The sequence below is a fragment of the Brassica napus genome, chromosome C7 (assembly GCF_020379485.1).
Source record: "Brassica napus cultivar Da-Ae chromosome C7, Da-Ae, whole genome shotgun sequence".
Lineage (NCBI taxonomy): Eukaryota > Viridiplantae > Streptophyta > Magnoliopsida > Brassicales > Brassicaceae > Brassica > Brassica napus.
Window position 1 is genome coordinate 21,863,592 of NC_063450.1, and position 13,970 is coordinate 21,877,561.

General features: G+C 36.6%; 2 protein-coding genes across 9 annotated transcripts; one reads left to right on the top strand and one right to left on the bottom strand.

Annotated features, from left to right (window-relative positions):
* Nucleotides 1-967: 967 nt before the first annotated feature.
* LOC125589850 lies at nt 968-6,665 on the top strand. Of its 8 annotated transcripts, none has more exons than XM_048762420.1 (3): nt 968-5,730; nt 5,897-6,046; nt 6,393-6,665. In XM_048762420.1, exon 1 carries the CDS (start codon nt 2,578-2,580, stop codon nt 3,508-3,510), a length of 933 nt encoding a protein of 310 aa, XP_048618377.1. In that variant the 5' UTR covers nt 968-2,577; the 3' UTR covers nt 3,511-5,730; nt 5,897-6,046; nt 6,393-6,665. The 8 variants fall into 8 exon arrangements, with proteins under 8 accessions (XP_048618377.1, XP_048618375.1, XP_048618376.1 ...); XM_048762418.1 differs by having other exon boundaries at nt 5,935-6,046; XM_048762419.1 differs by having other exon boundaries at nt 5,935-6,046; nt 6,403-6,665.
* Nucleotides 6,666-10,403: 3,738 nt separating this feature from the next.
* LOC106395213 (ethylene-responsive transcription factor 12) lies at nt 10,404-11,387 on the bottom strand. Its single transcript, XM_013835725.3, has one exon. It carries the CDS (start codon nt 11,177-11,179, stop codon nt 10,679-10,681), a length of 501 nt encoding a protein of 166 aa, XP_013691179.1. The 5' UTR covers nt 11,180-11,387; the 3' UTR covers nt 10,404-10,678.
* Nucleotides 11,388-13,970: the final 2,583 nt, after the last annotated feature.

Genomic DNA, 13,970 nt, shown 5'->3' on the forward strand with positions numbered 1-13,970 from the left:
CCTGGAACTTGAACAGTTTGAACGACTTCAAGTGTGGGAACTGGTACCAAGACCAAAGAATGTAAACATCATTGGAACCAAGTGGATTCACAAGAACAAGACTGATGAGGAAGGGAATATCATTCGAAACAAATCGCGGTTAGTTGGACAGGGATACTCTCTGATCGAAGGAGTAGACTTTGATGAAACCTTTGCTCCAGTTGCACGACTTGAATCAATACGACTACTGTTTGGAATGGCGTGCAATCTGAGAATCAAACTCTATCAGATGGTTGTCAAGAGTGCCTTCCTAAACAGTGTATTACAAGAAGAAGTCTACGTAACACAACCAAAAGGGTTTGAGGATCCACATTTTCCGGATCACGTTTACAAACTCAAGAAAGCTCTCTATGGGTTGAAACAAGCTCCACGAGCTTGGTATGACCGTTTGACGGAGTTCCTGTTACAAGCTGGTTTTCAAAGAGGTGGTGTGGACAAGACACTGTTCATCGGAGAAAATGGAGATGACATGCTGATCATTCAAGTTTACGTGGATGATATCATTTTCGGAGGAACGTCTAAGCAAATGGTTGATGACTTCGTGAAGACTATGACAAAGGAATTTGAAATGAGTATGGTTGGTGAACTGAGCTATTTCCTTGGACTTCAGATCAAACAACTAACCGATGGAATCACAGTGTCACAGAGTACCTATGCCAAAAATATCATCAAGCGATTTGGAATTCAGACAAGTAAGACTGCAAAAACTCCTATGAGCACAACAACCAAACTTTCCAGAGATAGCGATGGGAAATCAGTTGATGAGAAACTCTACCAAGCCATGATTGGAAGTCTTCTTTACCTCACGGCAAGTCGTCCTTATCTGTGCCTCAGTGTGGGGATTTGTGCTCGCTATCAAGCTAAACCAAAAGAGTCTCACATGAATGCAGTAAAGCGTATTATCAAATACGTGAAAGGTGCCCTTGACTTTGGTCTTCATTATACATTTGAGACTAATGTGAATCTTGCAGGTTTTTGTGATGCTGATTGGGCAGGTTGCTTAGATGACAGACACAGCACATCGGGTGGTTGCTTTTTCTTGGGAAACAACGTGGTCTCATGGCATAGCAAGAAACAAAACTGTGTTTCTCTATCCACAGCAGAAGCTGAATACATTGCACTAGGTAGCTGTTGCACTCAACTCCTTTGGATGCGACAAATGCTTTTTGACTACGGTATCATCTCTTCTTCCATGCTTGTTCATTGTGCTAACATGAGTGCTATAAATCTCTCTAAAAATCCAGTTCAGCATTCACGTACTAAACACGTGGATATAAGACATCACTTTGTGAGAGAGTTGGTGGAAATGAGGATTGTGATTTTAGAGCATGTACCAACAGAGAAACAACTTGCTGATCTCTTTACCAAACCATTGGATTACAACACCTTTCTTGGTCTTAGAAAGGCGTTGGGAATCATGGAACTCTGATTAAGACCTGAAGAAGGGGGAAGAGTAACTATAAGTTTTTGATTGACTCTGTACGTCGATGCTACTCCCCCACTAACACCTTGAGTCAACAAGTTCCGCTGTGTAAGTTCGTTTATCTGACTCTGTTTAACTCTCTTTTCTGATTCACTGGTGAAGGGCACTCACCTTGAACTGAGATGTTACCCCATTTCACGTTTGAGGTATTGATCACTGCCTGGATTGAATGAGGAAACACATAAGAGGGTGAGTGTTACATAAGGATAAACGTGTGTCACACGAAAAGGTCAAGAAATAAGACTCGTGTGCAGTCTCATGAAAGAGGTGTGTTACTCAACAAAGAAATCAATCGTGAACAAGGCCTGGAATGATAGATACTCGTGATGGAGCTGGGTGTTACCCCACTTTGCCTCTAATCTCGATCACTGTCCTGACTAGGCAGGCATGTTACCAATCTCTTGGGATAAATGTTTCGGAGCAGGGTGTCACTCCACTCTGTCTCTGGATTCCATCTCTTTCCTAACAATGAAGTTGTGTATTCATTGCTTGTGAACTGATGAAACGTGGTTGTTTGTGAAGATGGAGAGGCAGACGCACAAGATACCTAACATGTGTTTCCAGACTGTACAGAAGAGTGTGAAAAACAGAGTTGGGGTTAACTGAATGAACACAGCAGAATCTCGTTTGTGACAGCTACTCTGCTGAGAAATAGCTACAGACTTGGGTTGACTCATTGATTTCATTTATAAAAGTTTTGGTAGCTAGATGTGTGGCTAAATCGTTCTTCGGTGACTTTACCCCCGAGATGCAGGCATCATGTTCATAGATGCCTATGTGTATATGCTGGTTATGTTACGGGACTTGCTCATATCACAATTCACATGACTCCTCTGCTCTTATACGACTGTAAGTGAAGTCTGTGCTCCTGGTTACATGTGTGTATAACGCATCAGTTTTATTGCTTTACACACAGGGTTTTATTTATGATTATTTAATTCAATAAATGGAACTTGATTTGGGACTAATGCTTTAAATTGAGTGGAATTAGGGTTTTCCGTGTCACCCCCAAAAACAGCTTCCGCCACATCTCTTCTTCTCTCCAAAGTCGAAACATGCAACCTTCCCGCAGAAGCTCTCTATTGTCTGAGAAAGTTACATCTGCGCCGGTTTCCTCCTCCGCTGAGCCCTCTGAATCTTCTCGAAAACGAGTCCGCAAGCAGCGCCGAGAAACAACACCGTCACCATCGTCACCACCTGCTGCAGTTACCTCTTCCTTTGATGACGAGGTTGAAGCTTTCCAACCCAAGGAACCACGCTATCAAGCAAGTCGTGCCTCTTTCCAGGCACGAAATCAGGAGAATCCCGATTTGCTTCGCTCGCACATCACACCGGTCTCGAGTCGGTTTGTCACAAGCAATGCAGCTGAAAGGTATGAAAAGTTGGCTCCCCGAGGCTTCGTGATTCAACAAAGGTTAGATGTGAATGATGAGAACTTGTCTGATGTGAAAAGAGTGGTAGTTAGGTCCGGACTGATCTATACTCTAATTGACTGCGATTTGTTTCACCCAAATGTCGTGAAAGAGTTCATTGCGAATCTGAGAGCTGCTGAGAATAGAGAGGATGGCATTGCTGTATTTCTTCATGGATCTATGGTAGATTTCTCACCTACACTGATCAATGATCTGTATCTGATTCCGGGATTTGAAGAGGATCTTGACTACATGACTGCTGACATCGACGTGTTGTGCTCGTTTCTGACCGATAATCGATTGCAACGTTGGGAAGACATGAGCTCCAAATACCTAACTCGGACAAATCAGGTGCTCTACAAGCTCGTGTGCTCCAACTGGATACCTACGACTAACTACACTTCAATGAATCAGGAGCGACTCAAGTTCCTCTACATGCTTCATCATCACAGGAGTTTTGATTTTGGTCAGTCCGTTTATGATCAGATCATCAGTTTTTCAGCTAACGTTAACACTGACAAGTCTCGGAGGATCATCTTCCCTACGCTGATTCAACAAGTCATTGACTATCAATGAACTGTGTTGTCTTTTGAAGAAGATGATGAGTACACAGGATATCCGAAGCTCGTTGTCAAAGACATCAAGGCAGGTCGAGGACAGGGTGCTGATGCTCGGTCTGTGGATCTTTTGGCTGACATTGAGCGAACCATAGCTGATCTGAAAAACATTCGGATTCGCTTGAGGAGTAAGGGTGTCATACTTGTAGTCATTCCTTGAATTTTATGAGTCTCTAATCTTGTTTTATCTTAATGTGCATCTACTCAGGGGGAGAATACCCGCAGTACACACAACAGCCTTCACGGGATGAGGAGGTTGTAATGGAGCAGGACAGTGATCAGAGTGAGAGTTTCTGAGCGAATGGAACTCTGTAGTGAGAGTTTCTGAGTGAATGAAAGTCTGTAGTGTTTACGATGTTGCTATGTTGCTTGGATGTTGCTTCATATGTTCTTTTGAATTAATATGGCTGTGTAATCTGACACTCTTAAGCTTATCAATATGTTGTGTTTCTGGTTTCTTGAATTTCAAATTTGTTCAATACAGGGGGAGAATGAGAGACTGTGATTCAATAATGCAGGGGGAGATGCGATCATGAGATGGTGGCTAGAAGAGCTTGTATTGACTCACTGAGAACAGCACTACATTAGCAAGACTTTGTTCTGTGCGTACGACAGGCTCTGATCCTGTGCTATTGGCGACAGCGATATCTAGTTGATGTTAGGACAGCTGGTTCTAAGTTGAGTAGAGTGTCACATTCAGATAAAAAGGGGGAGAATGTAAGCTCAAGATTGTGAGCGTGTTCGAGCTGAGCTAAGAGTGTGTTACACAGTGCGGTGATTGTGTAACATAGTATGAAGAGTTTGTTACGAGTGATGACGTGTCACAAACTTATGGAAATAGAAGATATTGCTTCAACGTGAAGCAAAGAAGATCTTCTAGTTTGCAAGATTTTAGGAAATAGAATATTGTCTTTTTCGTGTCTACTTAATGAGATAATCTAAAAGAGTTTTAGGTCAAGTGTTAAGTGAGAAAAAGCTAGAACAAGAGGTTTGTTCTTGTCGGCTACAGAGATCAAGTAACAGATGTTTAGCTTGGGTCTTTGTGATTTAGATTAGAAACTGGTCTGTCGCTAGTCGTGTGTGACTGAGCATAAATCAGATTAAACAGATCTATGAGATTGTTTAAAAGGTTTCTAATATACAAGAAAGTGTTCTTGAAATCTCTTGTGTGTGAGTTATAATTTGGGTGTCTCTGAACTTTCAGAGAGTGTCACGGAGAGTTCTATCCAGCCTCCTAAACATAGCAAGAGTGGTGTCAGAGATGCTGTTGCGCAGCATGTTGTTCTTTTCTTCCCAAATGATAAAATATCTCCACCTGAACCGTGAGTCTCTTAAGGATCGAAGACAATCCTGGCAAGGCTGAGAAAGCATTAAGCAGAGGAGAGCTTGCCAATCAGAAAGCATGAGAAACGGTACGGCTGGCCAAGAAGAGTCAAAACGATATCCCACAGCTGAGATGAGACATCACAATGAAGAACAAATGGTCTTTAGTTTATGCATTAGTACCGCATAAACATTAAGCTGTTACACCACCTCCATCGGAGGCTTTAATAACAGGTCCTAAAGAAAAAAACCAAAAAAATTAAATGAAAAATGAGTTAAAAGAAGAGAACGGTGTCTAATATGACACTTTTAGAAATGATAAGCACCCTATACGTGCTTCTTTGTTATTGGCTAATGTTTTCTCTCTGTTTCTCTTCCTCTTCGTCGATGTTGGAGAAACAAGAGCCTGAATCGTCATCATCGGAGGAGGCGCAAGCTGTGACTCCGTGGGTCGTCTCCGGTAATGTCGATTACGGGAAGGTGATCGAAAAGTTCGGCTGCGATAGGATAGACGAGTCGCTGATTTGCGTGTTTGATGATTCGGTTTTTTTGTGTGTGTTTGATGATTCGGTTTTTGATTTGCATTGATGGGGATGTTAAAAGTTATGTTCTTTTGGCTGAGTGAGGATGAATGGGTTGAACAAAGTAACCAGGAGAGGGGAGAACAAAGTAACCAGGACTCTTGGGTCTCGGGAATTCATGCGATACTACAAACAGAAGCCACCACCATCTTCTCAGAAACACATTGTCGACTCTCTAGCCACGAGGTTTGTTTCCTGTGATAAGGGTTCGTCAGTTTCGTTAAAGCTCCAGACTTTATGTTTTCAATTGCCTCTGACGACACAGAACGCTTAAGGTTCTCCTCCTCTCTTTTCTCAAATCTGGGTTGTATTTGCTACAAGTATTGGTTTTTGGTGATAAGGGTTCGTCAGTTTCGTTAAAGTTTCAGACTTTTTATTTGCATTTTCCCTTGATTTGATCTTTTGGAGCTCAACTGCGTTTATATGGTTGGTGATGTATAGTGGTGGTTAATCAAGTAAGTGTTCACGCTGGTGTGTAGGAGACAGTTTGATTTGGCGAATAGGGAAGCAATGGATGAATCTGCAGAATGGCGGAGAATGTTTGACTGTGAAGCTGAGAAAGCTTCTAACTGTAACTCAGAGCTGGCACTGGTACTGTTTCTCTAAGCTCCTCCTCCATGTAGAGAAAGGTTTTTTCATTTTTATTTTGCTTTAGGGATTGACTTCGAATGGTACTAGTTATGGTTGTCTCTGTGGTGACATGTAAACCCATGTTCTGCTCAACTTGCATTTGTTTTCGTGGTTAGTGCATTCCTATAGTCTTGTAAATGGTTATTTTGTTGGCTCTGTGTCCCTGGATCGTTGAAGGTTTAGTTTACCTGTGGCTCATTAGTTCTTCTGTTTACCTGTGTCCCAATCATAAATTCAAATCCACAATCCTTATAAGTTATAATATTGGATGCTTGTGGCTCATTAGTTCTTCTGTCTATTGGGTTAGGAAAATGCAGCATTGCTCAGTAAGATAGAGACACTAAAACAAGAGCTGGAAGCTTCAAGGTTAAAGTGCCGTTCAAGAGAGGCACCCCATTAGATTGGTTTTCTGTAGTAGACATCCAGCGTTTGATATTAGCTCTCGCTCATTCAGCTGCTGGTAAGAAAATCTTAAACATTTCATTCTCATGTATAACAGTTGTTGTAGTAGACGATTTGTAGGCTCTTTTTGGAACAATCATACTAGCAATACCTGTAATATACATCATCATTTTCATCACCTTGTATCGAGATAATCCATCTTAGAATTCAATTCACTGGATTCATGTGTTGTTTTCAGAGTATTGGATTGTGTTATGTTTTGTAAAATTTAAATTTAATAATTCAACTTCTAAAAAAAAAAAAAAAAAATTAAGAACCTCAAAAGTTTTTCCATTGGACCATGAAAAATTTAATTACACTAACAAGGGTTCTAAACTTTTCAAATCACAAAATTAACTATTAAATTATTTATTAGAACCTGTAAGGAGCTCTAACTATTGGAGTTGCTCTTACATATCATGTTATCTTTGTATGTAATAGAAGTTTATCTTTGTATTAGATAAAATATCAAATCAGTTAATAAAATAAAATAAAAGTTTATAAAACATCTTGTATTAGAAAAATACTTTCGATTGCTAAAATTTTTTGAACATATTTATATATGTGTGCGCGCGCGTGTGTGTGATTAGAAGGTTCTTGTGATATATTATGCTAAAACATTAAGCTGTCGGACTATGATAAGGATTTACTTTTCTAACGAGAAAAATAAGTAAAACATAGAAGATATGTTTGACCAAAAAAAAACATAGATATAATTCCAAACTGCTACCTAAAGTGAAGATAAACGCAAACTGAACTTGGACCTCAGTTGTTTAACAGCCCATGGCCCAAATATATAACCACATTTATTTTGAAATTAAGAGAAGAATTTGTTGGAATTTATTTTGAAATTAATCCAAAATGAAAAAGCAATGTTTGTTGGAATTTGCTCCTCTCCGCCAACCAACAAAATTTCCTGTCATGTGTCAACAATATGTCTGTCCATAATTTTTTCATTTAACACGTATCCAAAAAGACACTCTATTACGAAGTTTCCAAAATTCTATATTTGAAGTTTCAATGTGTTTTTCTCCAAAAGCAAAATTTCAAACTTAACTTCAAAACTATTTGTATTTTATATCATGGTCCTTATATTTATCATAATTAATTTAAATTCATAAAAATTTTGTAGATAACTAAGCACATATATAAAAATATTACAACAATATTAATTAATAAAATGTTATATTAAAATAGAAATTTTAAATAGAAATAACATAATTAATATTAAACTTCAAGCAAAATATCATATTATTCAATAAAATTATTTTTGTAATATATATATGATCAACTAATGCATTTCGAAGTAAAAAATATTTCTCTTTATTTTTAATTTGTAGATTACAAACTAAAAATTGTTGAGATCGAATGATCTTAGACTTGTAAGTATATTAGATATGAACAAGAAAGTAAAAGAGAAATTTTTTTTGCTAAAAGACTTAACCTCTATCGATGATATTAATACTCGTGAATACAGTCAATCTGAATAAGAAAGAATTGTACGAAAAAGACATCAAAACAATAACAACCATCTTCAGTTACACAAAATTTGTTTATAATATTTTGAGATTTGGAGGTTCCGGATCAAATGTATCTGACTATTAGTGTTGTTGTAATATTTAAATTGTTGTAATAGTTATGTATTCGTGTAAATTTTTAAAAGCTTTTTGCTGTCAAGTTTATTTTGTATTGGTATTGTCTCAATCTAATTTTAAAATATTTTTAATCTTATTTAAAAATTTTATTTAATTTTATGTGTAAAACTTAGATTTATAAAAAAATGAAATTTTAATGAGATATAAAATTTTAAGGATTAATACGATAAACTAAAAAATATTTAAGAATTATAAATGTGATTTGTAACTGTAGTGACCAAAATGCAAATAAAAATTTGAAGTTTTGAAGTTCTTTTTTAGAAAGCCAAAAATTTTATATTTGAAGTTATAAAATATCTTTTAGAGATGTTCTTAGCTTACGTGACGACGATGTAGCTAATTTTATTACCGATGCTTCAAAATTATGGTCGGCCACCGCCGCACTTTTGAGTAACTTAAACAGCACTAAATTGTTATTATATAGACTTTTTGTCAAATAACTAAATAAATCTTAGGTTATTAAAAAAAACTAGAGATAGCTAGCGGATAGACAACAACGAACTCCATATTATATGTAAGAGGTCAAAATGACAAGAGACTCACAGAGGACCACGCTAAACATTTAGTTTAGCCTATAATAAACTAAGTAAATGTCAAAGAAACAAAAAAGACCCCAAAGTCAGGCGACGGCGAGTGGGCTTAGTCGGCAAATCCCTGGTCCTTTTCTTTCTTTTCTCCGCTCGACCGATTCATCGATGAGCTAAACCTTTATGTAAAAGAGAACCCTCACCTAATGAAATGACCTCGCGCCCACGCACTTGGTGGACCTTACAGTCGAGTTATTGCATTCCTGTCTCCGCAAGAGCCAAAAGGGAAATTACATTAATCCAGAAACACATGCAGCGGTCGTCATAGAGACCATGTTCAAATTCAAATTGAACAACCGGTTTCTTAGGCCTAAAATATATTCATATAGTATGTAATTGTAATTGTTGCCCAAAAAAAGTATGTGATTCTAATTATAATTTACCAAAAACAAAAAAAGAATACTAGTATGTAATAATATCTAGGGTCTCATGTACTTACATGAATTAAGTATAACATTGCATTTCAAAACAAATTTTGCTATTTTATAAGAGCCTCTTCAATTCTTCCTTATAGTTTTTCATTTTATGTTAAAATAAAAAAAATCATTGTTGATATGAATTTACTCTAATATATGTTTCTATAATTATTTTTATTTATAGAAAAATATATGAGAATGTTATTTTTACTTCTAAATATAAAGATAAAAATAATACTGTTTTATAGAAAATTAAAAATAAATACATCGAAACAAGAACCATATCTGTAATAGAATTCTTAAAAAGATATAAAAATAGGTTCGAGATAGTTTAAAGAGAAATGATATATAAATACACTCTATATCATTTATAATTTCACTTTACTTTATGGGTATTCAATAACAAATGGCTCATCTAAACATAAAATAAAAGTTTGGTTTCAACAAAAACCTCATTAAACTTTTGGTTTTACATTCGTCTAACACATTTAATGGTTCTAGGACGCAATGTTTTATATACAAAACAATGAACATAAGGATAAAAGTAGCAGTTATTTTCTAGAAAATATATTTTCTAGAACATAAGGATAAAAATATATATTTATTTTGTAAAAGCATAGAAAACTATTTATAAACTCGAGCGAGCTGAGGTAAGACCATCTTCTATGATTTACTTTATTTTTTATTTTAAAATAGAATCATTTTATAATAGAGTTTGAGTTTAATTGTCCTCTATTTTAGAATAGATTATTCTATATTTGGAGTAAACCTACTTTTTACTCTACTATAGAATGAGAAATACAGTAAGTATTTTTACTCTAAACTCTATTTTAAAATGAAAAATAGAATTGGCTTGGAAATACTTCGATAGTGTCTAAAAAAAAAAAACTCGAACTGATAAGATAATACAACTAGTCCGTAAGTGTTAATGGCAGTCCAATTGTCCAAATTCACACGCTTGCTCAGTTTTTATTTCTCTCTCTCTTTCGTCTGTTTCTCTCTTTCTCTCTTTCTCAGTCTTTTGTCGTTGTAAGAGAGGCGCGTGAGTCAAATAGAACGCAAAGCATACTAAAGAGAGCTAGTACACAAGTCAGTCCGTACTTCATGACATAAGCGCCTGTCGTTGGACTCGTAACAAATAACAATCCACAACATCAATATAACTTTCTTTAGATCCATTTTTCTAATCAAACAATTATAACAATGTACACAAGGCTACTTAATACTAAGTGTTAGTTAATTAAGAAGTTTATTTTTTGTTTCCGCAACATGGATGATGGATCATAACCATCAGTATCCGTCTCTTACATAACCAAAATAGAAAAGGACACTGACAAAAGAAAACTAATCATATTACTCTAAAAAGATATTGTTTAGCTAAAAAGAAACTAAAGTTAAAACAAAAATAGTTCCACCGAAAGTGTTCATCAAGACGGCGCCGTTCTCCATTTTCATAGTGTGTTTTACAGCCAAAGCGGCGGCGGCTCGTTGAGATCAAGGTCTTCTCCTTGCGGGGGCAGTACTCATCGGAAACTCAACTACTCGAGGCGAAGACGTGGCAGCGGCAGGCAAGGCGGCGATGTGAAGCGGTGTTTCTCTAGAGAGGAAATCGGAGGTCGTATCGTTGAGCACTCCGGTTCGGAGAAAGACTCTATGGTGTTGGTGGTGGTGATTGTCAGAAACCGGAGGAGGAGTCGAAAACCAGAGTTGTTGGAGTTGGTTGTGATGGTTATCTGCGGCGGGGACGGAGGGAGCGGAAGGGATGTGGTTAAGGTCAAGGGAGAGAGGAGAGGGGAAGTTAGTCTTAGCTTTGATGCCACGGAGGAAACGGGCGGCGCCATCGTAAGCGAGAGCAGCTTCTTCGGGAGTGTCGAAAGTGCCTAACCAAACCCTAGTTTTCTTCCAAGGATCTCTAATCTCTGCTGCGTAGCGACCCCATGGTCTCTTCCTTACTCCTCTGTAGTGAACCTCTCTCGCGCAAGTCGTCGACGTCATTGTTCAAGAGAGAGAGAAAGAGAGAGAGAGAGAATAGACCAAAGAGAGTTTTGCTTCGTCGACTGGTTTGACCGTGAGAGAGAGAGAGGATAAAAAAAAGCTGTTCGTAATCCTCGGCTTCTTTGACGATTATAAAATTTAAACCATTTTGTATTACAAGCAATATACATTTGTTTTTACATAATAAAATAAGTAAAAGACTGAATTAGGGCTGGGCGTCATTACTCGAACTCGCCTTATATTCGTGACTTGATCCGTATTCGCCTTGAAAAATCGAGTACTTGCCGTTAGCAAGGCAAGTAGCAATTCAAAATTTTTTACTACTTTCAAGAATAAGGCAAGTATCAAGTATCGTTTTATTTTTTGGTACTTATCTCGTTATTCATTATTTGTTACTCGTTCTATAAAATACTTGTTACTTGTTAAATAATACTTGTTACTTGCAAAAAAATTTTGGAACATCAAAATAAAATAGAGAAAAAAAATGGAGGAACATTGAGTTTCATATGGTCTTTCAATATTTTGAACGCTTATTTTCATTTTTGTCTATTTCTTTAAAAATTCATGTGACTTTTGGATGTTAAAAATTTAGAATATGTGTTTTTTTGTATGTAATCAAGAGACAATTACTTGGTTTATCAAGTAATAAGGCAAAGCAAATTACTTGCAAGTATAAATTTTTTTTCCAAATACTTGATAAAACAAGTATTTGTTTCAAATAAGTTAAGTATCGAATCGTAAAAATAATTACTCGGACAAGGCAAGTAAAGTACCAAGTAACCAAGAATCGGCAAGTAGTTGCCTCGTACCCACCCCTAGACTGAATATGTCGAGGTTTCTCGGGTGTTTTGAAGAATCAAGCAACCGTTCGATCTTTTGCTAGCTTGGCGATGTGACTGTGCTATGTTGAAAGATGGTTACACGTGGGTGTTCTTACACCAAAATTATCGTTTTAATATTACTATGAAATATTTTAGACTGCTATGAACCGGATTGTGGATGGCTAATAACCAATAGATTATGATTTGTAATCTTTCTATTTATCTATGACGGTGTAATCTCCTATATAAGGAACCTCTATGTTATGAATAAAGATAGACTTTTCCATTACTTTTATAACACGTTATCAGCACGAATCCCTAAGCTAATACCCAAATCAAAAAACCCTAAAACCTAACCCTAGCCGACGATCCGACGAACCCTAAACCCCGATCGCGTCTCTTGTTCCCGCATCTGTTCCAACTCGCGTCCCTGATCAACTTCAGCCCAAGACGTTCTTGATCTTAGCTCAGACGTTCGCGACCCGAGAGCAGCTCCAGCACTTGACCTCTTCCTCGTTCGCGACAACATCAGACAGCTCGCGTCCGACGATCAAGGCGTTCCCGATCAAGCAACAAAAGATATCCGCGACCCGATAGAAGCGACTCGATCCATTCCAGCTCGCGTCCCGTTCGTGTTCAGCTCGCGGCTCAACTCCATTGGTGGTCCGATTCAACAATCATCTAAGGTTAAAAGGTTATTCAAAACCTAAGAACCCATAATCGAACATGGATTGATTGATAAAGAATAAAACCCTAAAACCCTAATCTTTATGAATCAAAACCATAGGGTAATAGATCAAAAATCCTAATTGAGTAAATCGAAGCTCTAAAAGTTTGATACCCCAAACCCTAAATCATGTTCCTACATGATTAAAACCCCAAATCGGTTTTTACAAGTTAAAATCCGACAAACCCTAACCCTATATCTATAAACCCTAAATAATATAAGTATAAGAATTAATTATACTATAATTATCAAATCACATATTAAAACCCTAATCGAATATTTTGAAATCAAAACTGTTTTCGGTTTTGATCATTGAGGTTTTAAATCTTATTGAATCTGATGCTATGTTGCTAGAATTGTTTGACCGTTAAATTGATAGATTTATTTTCTCATCCTGCTTGGTTAATTGTTCATCTGATTTAAAATTGTTTAAACCGACCAGCCTGTTAAAACATTGATTGAATCCGATAGGTTGCTAGCTTGCTTTGCTTATATAATCCGATAGGTTGATAGATTGATTGAGGTTTACTTGTTTAAAATCCGAATGTTCTGATTGCATGATTCTTGAGGTTTAATATCATCTGCTAGGATTGATAGCTTTGTAATCTGATCTGTTTTAAATAGAAACCCTAAATAATCCGTATGATAGGTTATATTGATCTGATTTGGATGTCTTTGAGAATGGAGAATCCGTATGCTAGGTTAATAGATTCATGATAAAATCTAATGTCTTGAGGTTTAAGATTGAATGCTAAGTTCGATTAAATTGATTGATTTGATTATATGTTTTTGAGGTTTGATAAATTCGAATACTAGATAAATTATTTACACATGGTTTATGCTAAATACTAATCAGCCTTGAAACTGATTCATTGAAATTCATGCTTGAAATCTATATTCTAGTATTGCTAAAATCAGCCTTGAAACTGATTCATTGAAATTCATGCTTGAAATCTATATTCTAGTATTGCTAAAATCAGCCTCGAAACTGATTGAGTGATTAATAAATCTTTTTACTAGTATTGCTAAAATCCATTGATTGTTAAACTCTAATTGCATGATTAATTGAATCCATTTTTGCTAGTCTTGATAAACCATAATATTATGAGCACATAGAAATAGTATTGCTGAGACTTGCTAGAAATTGACTGATTGATTAAATGCCTTTAAGATTGATAGTCTCATTGTCCTCACATGATTGAAACCCGAATTGATTGTTTTTAAGAGTAAGGCCGCATGAAAA

Coding starts and splice junctions, on each gene's coding strand:
- LOC125589850 (XM_048762421.1), top strand. CDS start 2,578: ATGCAACCTTCCCGCAGAAGCTCTCTATTGTCTGAGAAAGTTACATCT.
- LOC106395213 (XM_013835725.3), bottom strand. CDS start 11,179: ATGACGTCGACGACTTGCGCGAGAGAGGTTCACTACAGAGGAGTAAGG.